This window comes from Chrysochloris asiatica, unplaced genomic scaffold (genome assembly GCF_000296735.1).
Source record: "Chrysochloris asiatica unplaced genomic scaffold, ChrAsi1.0 scaffold00018, whole genome shotgun sequence".
Lineage (NCBI taxonomy): Eukaryota > Metazoa > Chordata > Mammalia > Afrosoricida > Chrysochloridae > Chrysochloris > Chrysochloris asiatica.
Genome location: NW_006408536.1, coordinates 30,512,963 through 30,533,321, shown reverse-complemented (window position 1 = coordinate 30,533,321; position 20,359 = coordinate 30,512,963). Strand labels below are relative to the sequence as shown.

Genomic DNA, 20,359 nt, shown 5'->3' with positions numbered 1-20,359 from the left:
TCTGGGAGGTCAGTCTATGATCAAAACAATTACAACGTGAAAAAAGGTAAACACAGAGATCCAGGTGGTGGGAAGGTCGGGTAGATTACTGGATAAAATAGACTTTCTTAAATGGAGGAAAGAACTAATGGAATATAAGGTAACCACAATGGGGTTGGGGGTTTACTTTGGGTGTTGGGGAGGGCAATACATGAGCAGTCTTGGGAGGCGGATAGCAGTTAGAGAGATAGCTCTCTGCAGCCTTGGGAACCTGGCTCAGACACCTGAGCCTGGTGTCTGACGGCTCTTTTCCCCCATCTGCCCACTCCTGGCATAGGCCAGCATAATCCAGGCTGGGGGAGGCCAGTCCCCATCACCCCGCTGCAGGCAGATGCCCTCCACCACCCCCACATGCTTGGGGCAGAGTGCTGGCTCCGTGGTGGCTCACTGGTAATTACAGGGGTTCTGGGATGGAGGAGACGCTTGCTGAGGAGAGTAGGTGTCTAGGTCACCTGTGGTGACAATCTGTAACATCCCAGGCACAGAGAGGATCCTCGTGGGCAAGGAAGCCACAGGTAGGAAGCTGAGGGGAGGTGGGGTGAGGGAGGCCGCCGGGTCCGTTGGACAGTGGGGTCTGATCCACTGTGAGGGAGGGTTCTGTACCACGGTGCTGGGGAGAGGCCTCCCTCTGAGTCACACCAGGATAGTGGGGCGGGAGTGCAGATATGGACTTGAGTTTAGAGTCTATACACTAACAATACTCCTAAGTCTTTAATAGAGGTGTCCAAAGAGGCAGGGTTAGCTGCCTCCCAGTGGGGTGTGACGTGTAGTGACCCCAGGTGTAGAAGGGAACTGCCCCCCAGAATTTTCATGGATGTGGTCTTTTAGAAGCAGATCACCAGGCTTTACTTCTTAGGCATCTCTAGGTGGATTCAAACCCTGGATAAGTAGCCAAACCCACACTTCGGCTATTTATCCAGCGCTTGACCATGTACGCTACTGGGGTTCCAGTCCAAAGGACAGAGCTTTAGACCCTGCAGCTATGGGGAGTACAAGGGTGTGTCTATGTGTATTTCTATATAGTGAGGTGACGTGCATTTCTATATAGTGAGGTGACAACAAGGAGTGACAGTACAGAAAGCAAACAGCAAAATGTCAGACCCAAGTCGCATTTTGTCAATCATCAAAAAAGTAATGGTGGCCCTGGAATGGGGTTCTCCTCACGGTGCCGCCTATGTGTGCCACAGTAGAAGTGTGCTCCTTGGGTTTGCAACGGGTGAATTCTTTATATGTGGATCACCAGGCCTTCCTTCTGTGGAACCTCTGGGTGGACTTGACCCTTCAATCTTTGCATGAGCAGCCAAGTGCGTTCACTGACTGCATCAACCGGGTACTTCTACCAACAATGGTGGTGAAGTTACATATGAGTACACGAAAAGCCTGAAGCATTTCATGCAAAAAGGTAGACACTAGAATCAAGGATTAAAACCAAAGAATCCCACAATATGCTATGTACAATAGAGAAACTTCCGATGAAAAGCCACAGCCAAGGCTGCAAACAAAAGAATGAAGACCGATCTACCACACAAACAGTAACCCAGACAGAAGACGGGTAGTTACACTAGTCCTGGATGATTGAGCTTCTAAGAAAAACAAAGGGCATTTAATAAGGATTAAAGAACCACTGTTGGGACTGGAAATGCATGCAGTAAACAACACAGCCCCCAGGAAGCAAACAGACAGACGTGTAGATTTCATCTCAGAAGGTATGAACAGCGCTATCAACGTTCTCCACAGGGCAAGGCACCCAACACCCAGCCATACAGTTCTCCAAGACAGACCTACATTGCTGCTGTTGTTATGTGCCACCAAGTCAGTTCTGACCCATACCGAACCCTGTATAGGGTTTTCAATTAGAGCCATGAAATATGTCTCCATAGATTTTAAAAAGATTCAAAAAGATCACCAGTGGATGAAATTAGCAATCAGTAACAAGAAACTTTGGGCCACTCGATGAAAACCTTGTAAAGATTATAACAGAAAACTGTTCCAGTTGCTTGCTTTGGACATGTCATGGGGACAGCAATTGCTGGAGATCATGTCTGGTGATGGTGGGGGTGGGGGGTAGGGTGGGGCAGGAAGTGCGAGAGGGACCCTCAGTGAGATGGATCAGCACAGAAACCGCAACCATGGGCTATGACAGCAATGGTGAGGACTATATTAGGCCAAGCAGTTCCTCCTCTCATTGCATGATAGCTAGCCAGGAGTTGGCAATGATTCGAAGGCAGCTACCTACCTGCCTATCTTCTATCTACGTATGAAGCCCAAAACAAATGTGCGGCTGGCAAGTTGACTCTGGTTTTATAACATGAGGTAGAACTGTAACCACAGGACTTCCAAAGCTGTCCCCTTTAGGGAAGTACACTGCTACATCTTTCTCTCTTAGGCTGGTGGGTTCGAACCACCAACCTTTTGCTTGGCAGTTGAGCACTTAACCACTGTGCCATTAGGGCTATGAGTCCAGTTGACCCTTCATATTGCAAGCACCACCCCCAGTATGGGAAGCATGTCCATATTTCATCCATTCATTTGTCCCATCTATAGATCAGAAGATCTTGATCAAGATATGCTTGACCCTCACATGAAATCAGTAATCTAACATCTGGTCTTGGGCAGTGGCACCAGGCGACGTCTCAAGAAAATGAAGACCTGAAAGTATGCATGTGCACGCATGTTGTGTGTAGTACTTATTCATCACTGAACTCTTTAACTGAATTTGGCGTACTACAAAAGGCGATGCTGTAAATAAAATTTGGAAGGCATAGTTTTGATTGACGCACATTCACGACTTAAGGCCACTGGAACACGACTGGAACATTAAAGGGAACGTAAACGCCCTGGGTGGGGAAGCAGTGGGCTGAACGCTGGGCTTCCAGTGACCAGCTAGCTTAGTGGTCTAGAACTCAGCAGCCACTCCAGGAGAGATGGGGCAGTCGGCTCCTTTAAAGACTGAGTCTCGGCAACCCTGTGGGAATGCTTCTCGGGTCATTGTTAGAACTGCCCTGATGGCAGTGCACTTGTTGGTTAGTTGGCGTTACAAACTTTAATTATTAAACTTAGACTAGATATACTAAGATGCCCACTCTTATTGACAATGAACTGGTAAGGATCAAGTGAACAGTTTAAGTCTGCCACCCACCCCGCCCCTACGTAGGCACCTGCTGTACCCGTGCCTGTCTTCCCTTGACCCCAACCACTGGGAGCGAGATCAGAGCTGGCAGGTCAAAAGGACCCTCTTCCCTTTGACCTCTGATGTGGTGAGCATGGGGTCCCCATGACACCCTCGCTTCTGAGCTGCTGGCTACAAATGTGGGGTCTTCACTCCTCCATCCCTTTGGGATGCAAGCCTCAAGTGTGGGCTGCAGTTTCCCATGGGCTGTCCAGGCCGGATATAGTTGACCAGGGGGGCCACAGCTCCCACTGGAGGGGCCACACCACGACAGGCAGGCTCCAGCCCACAGTACAGGGGTCACAAGGGTGGTATCAGGAGGTGGGTCTTTCTGGCTTGGCCAGCCCCCCCATACGTTTATCACCATAACCTGTCGGGACAGGCGTGGGCTGGAGCACTCATCAGACACAGGTGATTGCTGGGGACCTGCCAAGGTTTTAGAGCTTCTCTCTCAGAACTCAGGACCAAGAACAAAGGCACTCCTCCTCGGTAAGGGTTCCTTTCTGTGGTTATTTAAGAATTCTGACACCCGAGGGAGGCAACCACTGCGTTGGTTTGTAAATGTAGCACACCCAACACAAAGGCAGGCGTTTCACTGTAACAAAACCCAAGGTCGGATCCCAACACTGTTATTTACTAGTGACTTTGGGCGCGCTAGCTGACAGGTGAAATGAGCAGAAAGTAGGTGCATACAGCGCAGCGACACTGAGTTTTGCATCTCAAGCATTAATTGCTTATGCATGTTTGCTTATAAGTGTATAACTTTAAGAAGGAACCATTTTACAGCTAATGAATTTAACTGTGTCTGTACAGCACACAATCGTCAAGGCGCTCACAGAGGTAAGATGAGCCTACAGCTGGCTTTCCGGCAGGTTGGTCTCAGCTGCTGTGAGGCCTCATTCTGACTCAGTGCCTCGCACATGTGCACAGGTAGTTCTGCTCTGTCCTATACGGTTGCTATGGGTTTGATTTGGGGTATGGTTTTGGTTTTTGGGGTATAAGTAAGTTGGCCCTGGTGGCACGGAGGTTAAATTGCTCAGCTGCTAACAGGTCTGTAATTGGAACGCATCAGTATCTCTGTAGAAGAGAGACACAGCAGTCAGCCTGTCGAGAGTAGTCTTGGAGACCCCATGGGGCAGTTTCCATCTGTCCTGTAGGGTTGACATGAGTCAGAATTAACTCAGCACTGGGTATGGTTTCAGATTTGCTAAAAAGATATTGGTCCATTTGCAAAGTGAAGTTCCTGAGGAAAGGAATGCAGTTTCCTTTTCCCTGTCAGTTACCTGCCTGAGCCCTGGTGGAACGCTGGCTAACAGTGCAACTGCTTACCCAAATACTGGCCACTTGAACACACCCAACGGCTCTGCAGAACAAAGACCTGGAGAGCCCAGAAAACAGACAGTCTTAGAAACTCTAAGGGGCAGTTAGTTCTCCGAGCTTATGGAGGGTTTGCTGACCATGGTTTGGGTTGTCGATTTAGGCTCCTCTCAAGTAGCTGGGGTACACATCTCAGCCTCCCCCCCAGGCCCTTAGCTTCCGCTCTAGTGTGCCCAGTAATAAAGGACAATGCTAGGGCCCAGAGTCACAGCCACCCGGAGGAGCCACGGCAGGGCCAGGACAATGGTCCAGGAATCATCATAGATGTAGCACCATGAAATGATAAGACCTAGTCCAACACCCCCAGGCTGTACTTTGTCTGGACTCTGTCTCCTACCTGTGACAGATTAAATACAGCCCTGGCCCTGGGAAGGCAGGGCAGAGCGGGGGAGAGCCCTTGGCATTGGGTGGCTCTGGCAGTCACTGCATGGACAGAACTGGAGATGGCAAGTAGATGGGGGTATCAGTTTAACCTGTTCTGCTCCGAAACCGCCTCACTAGCTCTCTGTAATGTGATACTCGGGGGTCACAGATACTATCCCAAAGTCCAAGCGTGCTCCGTTTTCTGGTCTCCGGTGGCCTGCCAGGGGCTGAAGGTCAGGTGTGCAGAGCAAGGGTAAAGGAGGAACCCTGCTGACACAAGTGGCTACGTGCTGCACCCAGAGGTGTCTCAGAAGTAAGCCAACCCAGCCACTGGGAACCCTAGTGAGCAGGGTGTCTGACTGCAGACACATCGACTGGGGAAGACGCAATCTTCCAGACCTGGTCCCTTCAATCGCATCACTCTCCGGTCTCTGTACACCCCTGGGGATTAGTGGTGGAGCGCTTTTCTGGTAACACTCCCTAGGCCCCCAGGCTGTGCTGAGAGTGGACAAGCAGGTGTCATCCAGACTGACAGCCTGGCCTCCATGAGGCCCCCTGCCTAGAACCCCAGATTCTGCTCCAGCCCGGGGACTTGGTGCTGTTCCTCTCTTCCTTGGCCTGCAGAGGACCTTGAACATTCTGCTCACCCCACAAATGTTGCAAAGGACCAATGGCCAGTCTGGAAGCTCTTTCTTATTAAGTGGGTGTTTCTACAGAGACTGAGTGGGTTTTCAAGAAGGAGCTATGTGGGTTTGAACTGCTGACTTGTAGTTAGCAGTCCAATGCTGATCTTAAAACACTACACCAGGACTCCCCTATAAAGATTTCAGCTTAGAAAACCCTCGAAAGCAGTTGTGTTTTGTCACATGGGGTCACTGGAGTCGGAAATGGCTGGCTGGCACCCAAGAGCAACACTTGAGGGGGATAAAGTTTGCTTCCACCTTCTGGGATTACGGTTCTTGGAGGACAACGGTGACGGTTTGTTCTTCCAGTTTCCCCAGCCTCCAGCAGTCAGCGAAAGCTCACCAGCCCGGCACAGCGTCTCCACTCAGAGCCAAACTCCAGACAGAGCACAGCCGCCCCCGAGGGCCTCCCCATTGCCTCGTCTGTCTCCCGACAAGCAGCTGCTGGGTTCTAACCACCGACCTTTCAGTTAACAGCCAGGCACTTCATTGCACTGCTAGGGACCCTCCATCCTGCCATGCTTTTCTGAAATTCCTTCCCAATGTCAAGCTCTGGCTCCATCCTCCTCTACCCACCAAAGAGAGACACAACTGAAAAACAATTCTCCACAGTGACTGGAGTCTTAGGCCACAGGATGGAGCCACCTGCAGTTACGTACACTGCCGCCCACGGCTGGCTGGCTGACCACTGCCATCATCATCATCATCACCCCGTGGGTGAGGACTTTGAGTGCTTTGATCTGGGAGGTCAAGGCGACAACTGGTTTAACAAGATGGGTTCTGCGATACGGATGGACCACACAGAGGAGAACAAGTCCAGCCGGCCACACCCGGCTGAGTCACACAAGTCAAGCTGCAGAGTGTGCCCAGGGGACCCGGGAGCCAGGGTGAAGTGACACACAGATCAGAGAGAGAATATGGGATTTCCCGGGGACCCTGGAGCCAGGCTACAGGGGCAGGGTGACGTGACACACAGATCAGAGAGAGAGTATGGGGTTTCCTGGGGACCCCGGAGTCAGGTCACAGGGGAGAAGATACCACACACACACACAGCATGAGGGAACATGGGGTTACTCAGGCACCAAACTTATAACAATGTTGTTAAGTGCCAGGGAGTCAGTTCCAACTCACAGTGACACTGTAGAGGGTTTCCAAGAAGGAACTTGTGGGGTAGCTGTAAAAATAGGGCGAGATTTTATTGCTGTTGCTAAGTGCTGGTGAGTTGGTTCCGACTCATACTGATCTGGGATAGGGTTTCCTGAGGAGTGGCTGGTTTGAACCACCAACCTTGTGGTTAGCAAGCAGCGTCACAACAGGACTTTAGGGGAAAAGTTAAGAGCTCTACTTTAAGGCACAGACTATCAAACATAAGTAAAAATGCACAGAGAGCAGAAGCTATATTAGATTGCTGTTGTTAAGTGCCGTTGAGTCGGTTCCGACCCATATTGACTCTGTATAGGGTTTCTGAAGAGCAGCTTGTAGCTGGTAGTTAATGCAGTGCATTAACCCGCAGTGCCACACTTGGTAAGTGCCATCAAGTCAGTTTCAACCCATAGCGACCTTGTATAGGGCTCCCAAGGACCAGCTGATAAGCTTGAACTGCCAGCCTTGCATTTCAAACGTCTTTGCAGTCTGGTGTATTAACCTACAGCGCCACGCCAGGACTCTGCAGCGCCACACTAGGACTCCCCATATTATATTGTTGGTGGTGGTAGTTATGTGCCTGGGCATCCGGTCCAACTCATAGCAACCCTGCACAGGGTTTCTTAAGCTGTAAATCTTTATGGGAGCAGAAAGCCTCATCTTTCTCCTGCGGAACAGCTGGTAATTTCAAACTGCCGACCTTGAAGTTCATAGTCCAACTCGTAACCAGAGCTCCTTCCCCATATTAGACTGTTGTTGTTATATGCCACTGAGTCGGTTCTGCTTCATAGCAACCCCGTAACACGGTTTCCAAGGCTGTAAATCTTTATGGAAGCAAAAAGCCTCATTTTTCTCCTGCGGAACAGCTGGTAGTTTTGAGCTGCTGACCGTGAGATTAGCAGCCCGATTCATAACCACTATACTACCAGAGCTCCTTCATATTAGATTGTTGTTAAAGACCGTGGAGTCGGTTCCGACTCATAGTGACCCTGCACAGGGTTTCCGAGGCTGTAAGTCTTTACAGTAGCAGAATGCCTCCTAAAAATAAATACTCAATGTACATCAGAAGACATCACCAAAAGAGTAAAAGGAGAACTCACAGAATGGGGAAAAACCTTGTTGGGCAAAGATACATCTGGCAAGGGAGATTTACAGAAAACATCAACACCCTCAATAACAAGCCAGCCAGTTAAAAAATGGGCAGAGTGGGTGCAGACCTGGTTGGCCAGCAGTGTGACAAGACCTGGGGACTCTTGGGCCCAGAGTCAGTGACACAGCCACAGAGGACTAGAGTGGAGAGTGAAGCATCCAGCTGATAAAGAAGAGAGGGCATATGCATAAGAACACCCACACTTGCAGATAATACCCACTTGACCTGGCTTCAATGACTGGATGATCAGAGCTCAACTAGAAGAAAGAAGAGGAAAAAAAGAGTAATCTGATACAATTTGATGAACTTGACCTACACCTATGGATGCAGTGGCTCAAAAGAAGGAACAAGTCCTTACAGCAAGAATCATTCCCACCCCCTCCATACACAGAGTAGACAGGGATGGGCAACTTGGACACTGGTCACCCAAAATTGGGGGGGGGGGAGGGTGTACAAAGGAAGTGACTGGCTTATAAGCTTTCAAGAGGGAACCTAGATCCACAGGGCATGGAGGAAGGTAGGAAAGGAAAAAAAAAAAAGGGCAGCGGACCAAAACAGATACTTTGGCAAAGACATGCAGGCAACCAACAAACACAAGGAGAGATGCTCGGAATCATTAACTGCTGTTGCCTTTAAGTATCATCAAGTGGGTTCTGACTCACAGCGTTCCTGTATAGGGTTTCCAAGGAACAGTTGGTGAGATTGAACTGCTAACCCTGTGGTTCCAACTGACCTTACAGTCTAGTGCTTATCATACAGCACCACGCCAATCATTAACCACCGGAGAAAGCAAAGCAAAGCAATAAAGATGTACCTCATTACAGCAATAAAAACAACATACAGTAAGACCACATTTGCGGACGAGGGTGTGGCGAGATTAGAACTCTCCTCCCCTGCTGGTGGGACTATAAAATGGTGCAAGCACTGTGGAAAACGATGGTATGATGCTTTCTCAAAACATGAGACACACCATATGACCCAGCATTCCCACTGCTTGGAATGAATCTTACAGAACTGAGAGCCGTGACAGAAATAAATAGAGAGAGAAGCGACCGAAGTGTCCATCAACAGATGAATGGACAAGCACTATGGTCCCTGCACAGCGGGATGCTGCCCAGCGTTAAAGTATCACGATGAGTCCACGAAGTCCCTCACAACCTGGATGCAGCTGGAGGACACGATGCTATGAAACCCATCACAGAAGGACACATGTTGGAGGAGACTACGATTATAGAAAAGTCAGGAAAAAGTTTGCAATCAAAATCACAGACTAGAGAGGAGACACATACTAAGAATGGGGGGACATGAAGGAGATGGCAATGTGGAATAAGGGGAGGGGGCACACAAGCCCACTAACAAAGGAAGACAATGGGGGCTCTCGAAATCAAAGAGCACATTGTAAGTTCACGACTCCACACACAGTCCTACAGTGACAGCAGTATTGTGGCTGCTAGGGGGCTCAGACACACAGTGACCCGATGGATCTGGAGTGTCCGAGGCTGCATATCTTTATGGAGCAGTCCAGAACTGCACCAGCACCCCTATGAGTCCATGTACACCCACGAGTCCATGCACACGTAGACGTGCAAGCTGAACACATAGGGGCAGGTGAATTGGGAGGGCATCCATGAGTTTCTACATAGGTTTGGTGAAGGGTAGCTCAATGTATGAGTTTGCATGTACAATACATAGATCTAAGGAGTTCTGGTAGAGTAATGGTTACGAATCGGGCTGCTCATCTCAATGTCTGCAGTTCAAAACTACGAGCAGTTCCATGGGAGAAAGATGAGGCTTTCTGCCCCCGTAAAGATTGACAGCCTCGGAAACACTATGCAGGGTAGCTATGGTTAGGAATCGACTGGACAGCATTTAACCACACCAGAGTTACTGCAGAGCACACAGAGGACAAAGTGCAGGACCGTTCCTACCCATCACTAAACCCTTCAGGGAATCAGTCACTGGGCTTGGGGGAATGTCTGGTACAACTGGCATGACAGGATCCACCGAGTTCCCCCTTCTCCTCCGCTGAGGTAAGCTTCTGAGCAGCCACCTCAGATGCAACTCCGGGTCTGACCCCATCCAGACCAACTCAGAGAGAAGAAAAAGAGTCGAGAAAAGGGTCAGCCTATGGACTGCTGGGTCACGTGCGCTACAGGCTCCAGCACCCAGAGGCCAGATGAAAGAGACGGAGCCCAGCGACCACCACCAGCCACTCTGACCAGCATCGCGACACAAGGCCTTCATTGGAGTGGAAGGAAACAAAATGTAAAACTAAATTCAAAGTCATAAAAAGATCAGACTCAGCAGTGTGACAGAGGACGGTGGGACACCCAAGACTGTGGCCTTCGGATACCCTTCAAACCTGAACGTGAACCCATCTGTAGGGAGTCAGCTTTCAGCCCAACAATTATTGTGAAGTGCCGTCGTGTCACTTCCGACTCATAGCGACCCTGCAGAGGGTTTCTGAGGAGCAGCTGGTGGGCTTAAATAGCTGACCTTGCAGTTAGCAGTTCAGTGCTTACCCTACCGCACCACCCCAGGAGTCTCAGGCCCACAAGAGACAGGCCTGGAAGGTAGGCAACAAGACTCATGAGGAACATTTTTCTTAGAACCACCAACCCACAGGAGAGCCAAGGAGCGGCATGCGCTCAGGAACAAAGCTCTGAAGGCAACAGGGGGCAGGAAAGAAGGACAAACGGATACAGGGAACCGAGGCAGGATTTGGGGAAGAGTCCTGGTGTGGCACTGAATGATAAACACTAGACAGAAAGGTCTGTTTGAACCACCAGCTGCCTCTCAGAAACCCTACAGAGGGTGGCTATGAGTTGGAACTGACTCAACAGCACACAATCACCACCACCGCTACATAGAGGGGATTCAACCAATGACAGAAAACAAAAAGGTGCATAAATGATTGAATGTAAGACTAATATGCTTTGCAATCGGGGTGATGGCAAAGAACACTAAATATAACCTGTGCTGTCAGATGAAGGGCCAAGGAAAGTCTCACAAGAAAGAAATACAGCCAGAACTAGTCTTCCGTGAGGTGGACGGGCCCAGGCACAGCAGTAAGACTCAAATGTATCCCAGATCCTGGACAGGGTACTGCAGGAGCAGGCGATGGTCTGGTGTGCAGGCTCACCGGGAACTGGAGCCTACTCAAGGGCCCCTAATGACAGGTAACAAAGACAGAAGGAAGGACAGAGACTAAAAAGGAAGAACAAGCCATCAGGATGTTGCTGTTGTTCAGCACCGCCGTAGAGTCGGTTCTGATTTACAGCTAGTGTATAGGTTTCCAAGGAGCAGGAGCGGCTGGTGAGCCTGAACCTTGTTCAGAGATGTTGTCCACAACAGCTTTCTGGAGAACACAAGAGTATGGCCCCCTTTCAAGCCAGTGGCACATGCTGGCCAGTAGTCACCGCCTGACACTTAGCCTAGATTCCAAACAGTGTGCCCCGGAAGGACAGAGAGGCAGACAGTGAACAGCTGGGCCCTAGAGTAGGCGGGACAGAAGTGCATTCTACCTGGAGAATTTGTAAATTGCACGCTCTGTCTTCCGGAATGATTGTAGACGGTGGTTTGACAAGGAGCCACTGATGATGAGCAGGAGCTCAGCACAGACAGGGCTCACCTAGGAGTGTGAATATACGAGCAGGTCTCCCAGTCTCAGTCCAGGATTCAGTGTCTTTAGGACCGTGTGGTGCTGCGGTTCATGCACAGGACTGCAAGGTCAGCGGTTCAAGCTCAGAAACCCTAGACAGGGTCGCTGTGGGCCGGAACCTACTCGACGGCACTTAACAACACTAAACCCTGAACACACCCCAACTCCAAATCTCACAAACTACAAACACAGGTCTCATGCTTTCATCCCAGTATCTGGAAACAGCCAATGACTCACAGCTTACATCCTAGTTAGAAGCCAAGTTATGGCTCCCTCCAGACCAGACCCCAGATTTCAGCCAACATTGCAATAGTACAGGAAACAGTGCATTGCACCCAGTCAAGTGCAGCAAAATCCAAGCGTGTGTTGTTGGGTCCCAGGGACGCCAGAGCAAATGTGAACTAGGATGCTGCCACCCCACATGCCCCAGCAGAGGGGATCCCTAAACCTGAGGCATGGTATTATGATGTCACTCTGCAATTCCAACGTGCATGGGAGCATGGTAAATCACCCAGGATTCTGCTCTGCCTTCCGGAGAAACGTACCAAACCCCTAGCCAGGAGCTGTGGCATTTGCTCCAGCATAAGGGAACTCCAAGTATGTCAGAGAAGTGTGCTCCACAGGGTTTTCAAAGGCTGATTTAGGGGAAGGAGGTTTCCAGACCTTTGGTCCATGGTGCCTCTGGGTGGACTCGAACCAGCGTGCTTTGGGTTTTGCACTGTGCAGGGACTCCTATATGACACCATGGCATGAAGTGAGATGGGCTAACAGGCACCGGGAGGCCCCCATGTCCCCTGGGAGGCTTTAGACATAGGATGTCGGGTACCAAGCCAGCAGATGGAGACGCCACAGGCTGACACCCACAGGGGGAGTGTTCTCCTCCAGCGCTCTATGGTCAGCCTGGGAGGGATTATAGGGAAGATGGCGGGAGGATGTCCCTGCTTCACTGGACCAGTGATGATTCGTGGATGCTAGCCAGAGACTGGATACTGGAGGTGAACTGTCATCTTCTCAGGCGCTGTGCTCAACAAGACCAGCAAATCTCCACCTCCGAGACCCCAGCAGATGCCAGTTCTGTTCTTTGGCTAGAGGATAGCTTTGGGGGAGTGTGGGCAAGCACAAAAGAGCGCATGTGCCCCACTGCAGTGAGGTGAGTTAAGCGCTCATCACAGGCTGAAATCACGCAATCCATGTACATTTAGAGACGTGGTTATAACCCATGCCACAAATGCTCTTTGCCTCTCTCAGATTTAGTTTCCTGATGGTTTCTTTTAAAAAATCATTTTAAATTCAGCTTTCTTAGTGTACAGGCTGAGTTTTAAGGTGTTAAGACTCACACTCCTGGAAGACACATCTTGAGTGGCCCAGACACCTCAAAATTCTGAGTATTCACCTTGCTATCATTCGCCTTTTGCCTGGCTGTTCCAACAACTTCCCAAAGCTCTGTACCTCGCTGTCCACAAGTGACCACTGAACACTTGAAATGTGGCTAGTTGGAAGCAGACTATAAATATAAAACACTCATTTCAAAGACTTGCTATTAAGAATGAACGTAAACTAGCTCAGAGATGTTTTATACTGACTACGCTCTTAGAGTAGGAGACTGTTCTATTCTGACACACAGGGTCAACTGGAGTCAACTTGAGGGCACCTGATGGCATCCCTCCGTGGGCAATCTGTAAAGCTCTTGGCTACGAACTTAAAGGCCGGTAGTTCAAACCCACCCAAAGGCATGTGGGGTGAAAGGGCTGATCCCAAAAGGCCCGAGCCCTGAAAACCCTGCAGAGGACAGCTCTACTCGGACACACATGTGGCCGCCATGCGCTGGCAGTGACTCGGTGGCCAGTGACAGTTGGTGGTAGAAGGTGGATAGCAGAATGGTGGAAATGCTCGCTCCGGTTTCTTGTTCTACTCCAGTGCTGGTACAGATTTCTGCATACCCGAGTATGCTTCGAGTAGGCAGCACTGCTTTCTAGATCTTTCTTCTTACTAAGGGTAGAGCTCCCCTCTGTGTTCCTCACTTGCCACCACCGTCCCCGCGACCCCAGCTGAGTTCTTGACTCACTGCATCATTGCCCTCAAGCTTTTGCTTACCAAACCAAACCCACTGCCGTCACTTCATCCCGACTCCAAGCAACCTTACAGGACAGAGACGGACTGCCCCTTGGGGTCTCCTAGGCTGCCATCTTTGTAGAAGCCAACTGCCACAGCCTTCTCCCACTATGAAGGTGAGTCAGACCCACTGACAGGTTAACGGCCAAGCGCTTGAGCCCTGCAACACCAGGGCTCTTTTGCGCTTGCGCAAAGTCCTGTTATAGACTTGTGATCTTCTGTGGTCCAAACCTTGCCCCGAACCCTTTGTAATTCAGCCTCCCTTTCCTCTGAATTGTCTGAGACCCTAAAATATCTACCTCACATAAAGGAAAAGTAGAATCCAGATGTCGTTTTTGCTTGAGAGGACAACCAGCAAGAGTGTAAAGTTCAAAAGCTCTGCAAAGTGGCTCAACAGTGTTAACACTTGCACCAAACAATGTCCTCACACTTCCTCATTCTCTTCTCCTGAAACACACATCTTCCGTCACAAAAACAGCCCCAGTGAAACTGCCGGCTTTCCGTTTTACCTCCCAGAGACCTCAGCTCTCAGGGACCACAGTAAGGAGAACTTCCAGTGGACATGCAATCCAGACGTCCAAACAACAGGAAGAAGCCCCCACAGAACAACAATAGATAGCCCTTGGATCCACACACAGCAGGAAGACTGGGGTGAGGTGTGTAAGACTTAGAACGGCCAGGCCCAAAGTGGGTGGACGGAACGAGATGCACGAGTACCTTCTGGGAAGCTGTAGCTTAGCCACTTCGTCAAAACACTGAAACAGCAAAGGCGAAGTCCTGAGAACATTCAGCTGGCCTGCCCACGTTCAAAGTGGATTAGGACTGGACAGAAGCCAACAGGAGAAAAGCGAGACAAGAGCTAAGACTACCTTCCCAAGCAGCCCCCATTCTCACTTTTCTGATCAGCTCCAGTGCCAGGGTGGTGCAAACAGTGATGCACTCTGATGCTAATGAAAAGATTGGTGGTTCAAGTCTTCCCAGAGATGCAGCTGAAGAAAGGCCTGGTGATTCAGCCCTGAAACCTCAGTCACTGAAGACTACTATGGGGGATGGGCATGGGTTGTCCTGAGTTGGAGACTTGACTATGGTCAATGTATCCTTTTTTTGATTTACTAGTTCCGAGGTTTGGAGCCTTGTGGCATACTGGTTAAACCACTGGCTTCAAGGCTGGTGGTTCAAATCTACCAGCTACTCTGAGGGAAAAAAAGACATGGCAATCTGTTTGCATGAACATTACAGCCTCAGGAACCCTAGGCAGGCAGTCTGAGGACATGGCCACAGAAGAACTTACAATCAGGATTCAGCAACAAGCTCAATTAGAAGTTTAATAAATTTAATTTTAATGAGATGTCTCAGGCTGCATTAAAATTCATGAGAGTCCCACCAGCAGCTCTCTGGACCTGTAATTAGGGGGCACGGTATTGCTCTGACAAGTTCACTTCTGGACCACCTGAGCAGATTGATGTCTACAAACTATACTTATGGCTCACGGCAGTGTTCGGAGATTGAGTGATTTCATACTGCCAATGTGAGTGTCCCCAATCGGTGACTTCGATGGGGACTTTTTTTTCTACTTTTTACTTTGGAATTCATCTGTTAATATGTGGGTGCCCATAAAGTAGTTTTTTTATGAGATTACACACATACATATAAATACATTTTACATATGTATAAAATGTACTTCAGTCTTCTCGGATCAACTATCAACACTCACAGAAGCAGCAATCAAGAAATCAAATGACATATTGCATTAGGCATATCTTCTGCAAAAGACCTTTTTAAAGTGTTGAAGAGCAAAGATGTCAGCTTGAAGACTAAGATGCGCCTGACCCAAGCCATGGTATTTTCAATAACCTCATATGCATGTGAAGGCTGCACAGTGAATAAGGAAGACCATAGAAGAATTGATGCTTTTGAGTTATGGTGTTGGAGGAGAATATTGAAAGTGCCATGGGTTGCCAAAAGAACCAATAGATCTGTGTTGGAAGAAGTGCAGCCAGAATGCTCCTTGGAGGCCAAGATGGCTAAACTTGGTCTCTCGTACTCTGGACATAGTGTCAGGAGGGACCAGTCACTGGAGAAGGATATCATGTTTGGTAAGGTGGAGGGTCAGATAAAAAGGAGAAGATCTCCAATGGGATAGACTGGCCAAGTGGCAGCACAGATGGACTCAAGCATGGCAACAATAGTGAGGTTGGCCCAGGGGCAGGCACTGTTTCGTTCTGTTGTACAAAGGGTTGCTATGGGTCATTACCGACTCGATGGCATCTAACAACTATATATATATATATATATGTAAGTATATATGCAAGAAAGAGAGAGAACCAGAGAGAGAGAAAGAGAGAGTCCTGGTATAGTGCTGTGGGTTAATGCATCAGACTGCAAAGCTATTTGAACTGCAAGGTTGTCGGTTCAAGCTCACCAAATGCTCAGACACCCTATACAGGGTCACTAAGGGTCGGAACCAACTCGACAACACTTAACAACAACATATATAATATAGTTGTTGCTGCTATGTGCTATGGAGTTGGTTACGACTCATAGTGACCCTGCACAGGGTTTCCGAGGCTGTAAATATTTACAGGAGCAGAAAGCCTTATCTTTCTCCTGTGGAACAGCTGGTAGTTTCGAACTGCTGACAAGCTCATACATACAGAGAGAAAGAGAGCGCCCTAGTGTGGTTCAGCAGGTTAATACACTGGACTGCAAAGTCGGTTTAAACCGAATGCTCATTGTTATGTGCCCTGGAGTTGGTTCCAACTTACAGTGACCCTACATAGGATTTCCAAAGAATGGCTGGTGGGTTTGAATTGCAGACCTTGTGGTTTACAGACCAGTGCTGACCCTGTATATGTATATATATACACATACAGACACACACACACACACACACACAGAGTAGAGCTTCATTCTGTTGTGCAGGAGTCAGTACTGATTCAATGGCACCTAACAACATGGAGTGCCTAGTGGGTTTGCCCTTTCAGCAAGCAGTCAAGTGCTTATCCAGTGTGCCAGCAGGGTTCCACAGGACTTTATACCATCATCACATTACTACTAAACCACTCAGGGATACAGTCAGCAGGAGCAAGATGACATTTCCCAGTTCAGATGTTGTTGTTAAGTACCATGGAGTTGATTCTGATTCACAGAAGCCCGGTATAGGGTTTCAGAGGTTTTTAATCTTTGTGGGAACAGCTAAGTCTCTTCTTTCTCCTGCTAAGTGGCTAGTGGGCTCAAACCGTGGAACTTGTGGTTCACGATCTGGTGCTTATTGTATGGAGCCACCACGCTCCTCATTTAAGATAAGCCCATTTATTGGACTCCTAGTGTGATGTTGTAGGATCAGCACTGAACTTCGAACCACAAGGTTGGGAGTTCAAAGTCACCAGCTGCTCCTCAGAAACCCTATACAGGGTCTCTGTGAGTCTGAACAACACCAACACATCAATTATTTAGAAACGGACCTATGTCTCAGCTGTGTTCCTGCTTTGATGTGCAACCTTTGGTAACTAAATTTACCTGAGTCACAGACTGTGTGCGTGTTTTTGTTTTGTTTTTTTAATTATGCAAATACAATGACTTCCTCCTGCCCTGAACTACTTTATGAGATGACACAATAGAGTATGTAAACCACCACCAGGACAAGTCAGCCTGAAGAATGCAGCAGATGTTTTAACAGACCCCAGTGCTGAGGAAGGGGCCCTGCCCTGGTCCTGGTAGAACAATTGCTAAGTACCATTCACAGAAATGTAGGCCCCGGGTGGCGCTGTGGGTTAATGCACTAGACGCAAAGTTAGTTTGAACTGCAAGGTTGGCGGTTCCAGCTCACCAGCTGCTCCTTGGAAACTCTATGCACGCCAAGGCATTTAACAACAACTCACAGAAAGCTGGCCGGTTTGAACTCCCCCAGCCTTTCCCAGTCACAGAGACCCTATGTGACAAAGTAGAACAGCCTCGCAGGGTCCACAGGAGCAGACAGGCCAGGCCCAACTCCCTGCAGTAGTGGGACCCCTTGAAGAAGATGCCAGTCTTGGAAACTCAAGTGGCTGTTCTCCTGTGTCCTCCCGAGTAGCCGTGAGTGGGAATGGGTGGCAGGCAGGACACACAGCGCGGGTATAAACGGACTCTTTAACCCAAAGGCTGGGCTTGGTTGGCGCAGGTTTCTTCCCTTGACCAGTTTTTGCGGTGGAGTTCATGACAGACTCTGTACCTTGTGGGGTGGGGACGGGCTTCCTGCAGACAGACAAAGCCCGGGGAGCAGAGGTGCGTGTCTGCAGGGACCACTGCGGGCTGCTCAACCCTGGGCCGCAGGAAGCAAAGCTTGCAGCAGGGCTGAAATGCGGGTTCTGCATTGGCCACTGGGCGCGACAAGGCCAGGTGTGTAAGACCTGGGACTACTGCAGGACCGCCCTGTGCCTTGCCGGCTGTTGAGCGGTCTGGCTGACCTCTAACCTCCAGGTGCGGGTTAGCACCTCCCTACCGAAGGCCTGGACACTCTAACATGTCCTCAGGGGCACACACGTTCAGCTGACAGGTCCGGCCACTGAGGCGGCTCTGACCAAGGTGCGTCCACCTCTGAGCTCACCTGGAAGGGGCTGCAGGTACCTTGCAAGCTGCTTTGCAGATGGGGAAACTGAGGCTGCACGGGGGTTGTGTCGGGGTGAGGGGTGGGTTCTGACCCAGGGCGGTCACGTGGTTATGCACCCGGCCTGGGGGTTCCCTGGGGATGAACCCGGACGTGGGGGGGCCGTCCCCCCCACCCAGCGCTGCCGGTTACCGGAAGCGGGTTCCGGGCCGCGTAGACGCCGTCGCCGCCTCCGCGCGCCTGAAGTCGGGACATGAACCCGCGGGGCGCGCTTCAGGGCCGGCCGGGGAGCGCGGGGCACGCAAGGACCCCTCCCTGAGGCGGCCCGGCCCGCCGGCCCTGAGAGACCCCTTCGCCCCGTACCCTCCCCCGCTCGGCGGATGTGTGTGGAGGAGGGCGGCCGCAGGCTACCCACCCAGGAGAAGGCCGTCCATGTCAAAGAGCAGGTGGGTGACGGGCCGCGGTAGGGACGCGGGCGCCGCCATGCTGCTGCCGTCTCGGCCGGGTGGGGGCGGGGAGAGCCGCGCGTGCCCGCCTTCCCGCGCTACACCACGCACGCGCACGCGCGCCCCAGGGCCCGCTCCGCGCCGTTTTGCGCACGCGCGTTCCGAGCTGCACCGCTTGCTGCGGCATTTTTTTTTTTTTAGGTCCTCTTTTGCGCACGCGCCCCCCGAGCCGTCCCTGCGCGGTGTCGTGCACGCGCGCTCCCGGCCCTGCCCGTCGCTTCCGGAGCTGTAGGGGGACATGAAGTAGTGGGCGAGCGCGGCGAACTTGTCGGCTGTGACCTCAGCTCTCTTCACATTCCGGAGCGGGCCGCGCCGCGCCGAGAAGAGTTTTGTGTCTGGAGTCCAGGGCTTGAGTTCAGAAAGGACGCGGTGGAAGAAAGGAAGGGGTTCATTGAGGGGACGGTGTCAGGAGCCGTGGGGGGGTGGGGGAGGAAATGGGCGAAAATGCTCAGTGTCATCGCTGCGGGCCACCGGGTGCAAGTGCAGCGGATGGCCTGTGTCACGTGCCCCGACTTCCTGTGGCTTGTCCGACCCGGGAGCCTCCAAGTGTCTCGGGCAGTTACGCGCGCCCACGTCTCTGCGGGCTTCTGCCCGGGATGGCGCATGCGCATTGCGGCGGGAGGCTACCCGAGTACCCAAGACTTTCAATCTCTGGCAGCAAGTGCCAGAGCTCCCCCTGCTCATGCCTTCCCCCAAAAGACTGCCCAACTTTCTAAGAAAAGAGGATGCTGAAATTAAAAGCAAACCTTGCATCTTTGTGCCTTATTTCTGAGTTTTCTAAACTGTGAATGCAAGTCTTTTGGCCGGGCTCAAACACAGAACAGGGTTAGAAAAAATGACAGAGGAAGAATCCCATTGTCTTTTCATTCCATTTTCCCTCGAACTTTTGGAAGCTTCGTCGTATGTCCTTTTTCCCTGATTCTGTTTTATATTAAATGATGTTGTAAAAGCACCTATAAGTCTAAGTATAGCAGAAGAGTCCCCTAGTGACACAGACCTAAGCACTCGTCCCCAACCTTAAAACTTGGCAGTTAGAATCCACCCCACCCGGAGGTGCCTAGGGAAAAAAGGCGTGGCATTCTGGGTCAGAAAGGTCACTATGGGCAGTTCTGCGCTGTCCTGCTGAGATACCCATGCATTACAGTGGACTCCAAGGCAAGTAACAAGAGCAAGAAGCAGAAAGAAATCAAATAAGAAAATGTTCCTATGGTTTAAAACGGGAAGGTTGTCTTAATTCTCTTGTGGTGTTATAACAAATAGGCCATGTGGGTGGCTTTCACAAACAACTCTTCAGTGTCACCATATTTAGGAAGCCAGAAGGATGAATTCTTAAGTGTCAGCTACAGGGGAAGGCTTTGTCTCTCTGGGGATCTGAAGGAAGGTTCTGATTTCTTCCCAATTTCTGCTCCTGGTGGATCCTCTAGTGACTTTGTTGTTGTTATGTACCATCGAGTCGATTCTGACCCATAGCGACCCTGACTAGGGTTTCCGAGGAGCAGCTGGTGACCTTGAACAGCCAACCTTGCAGTTCAAAGGGCATTAACCCACAGCGCCACACCAGGACTCTTCCA

The 20,359-nt window shown here is 50.4% G+C and overlaps 1 protein-coding gene across 1 annotated transcript in view; it reads right to left on the bottom strand.

Moving 5' to 3' along the window:
- Positions 1-18,767, bottom strand: part of HDHD1 (haloacid dehalogenase-like hydrolase domain containing 1) — a 91,400-nt gene extending 72,633 nt beyond the window's left edge. Inside the window, exon 1 of the mRNA XM_006835649.1 lies at positions 18,698-18,767. Within this exon, the coding sequence (XP_006835712.1) occupies positions 18,698-18,767 (70 nt within the window). The remainder of the gene's footprint in view (positions 1-18,697) is intronic.
- Between the last annotated feature and the right edge of the window lie 1,592 nt (positions 18,768-20,359).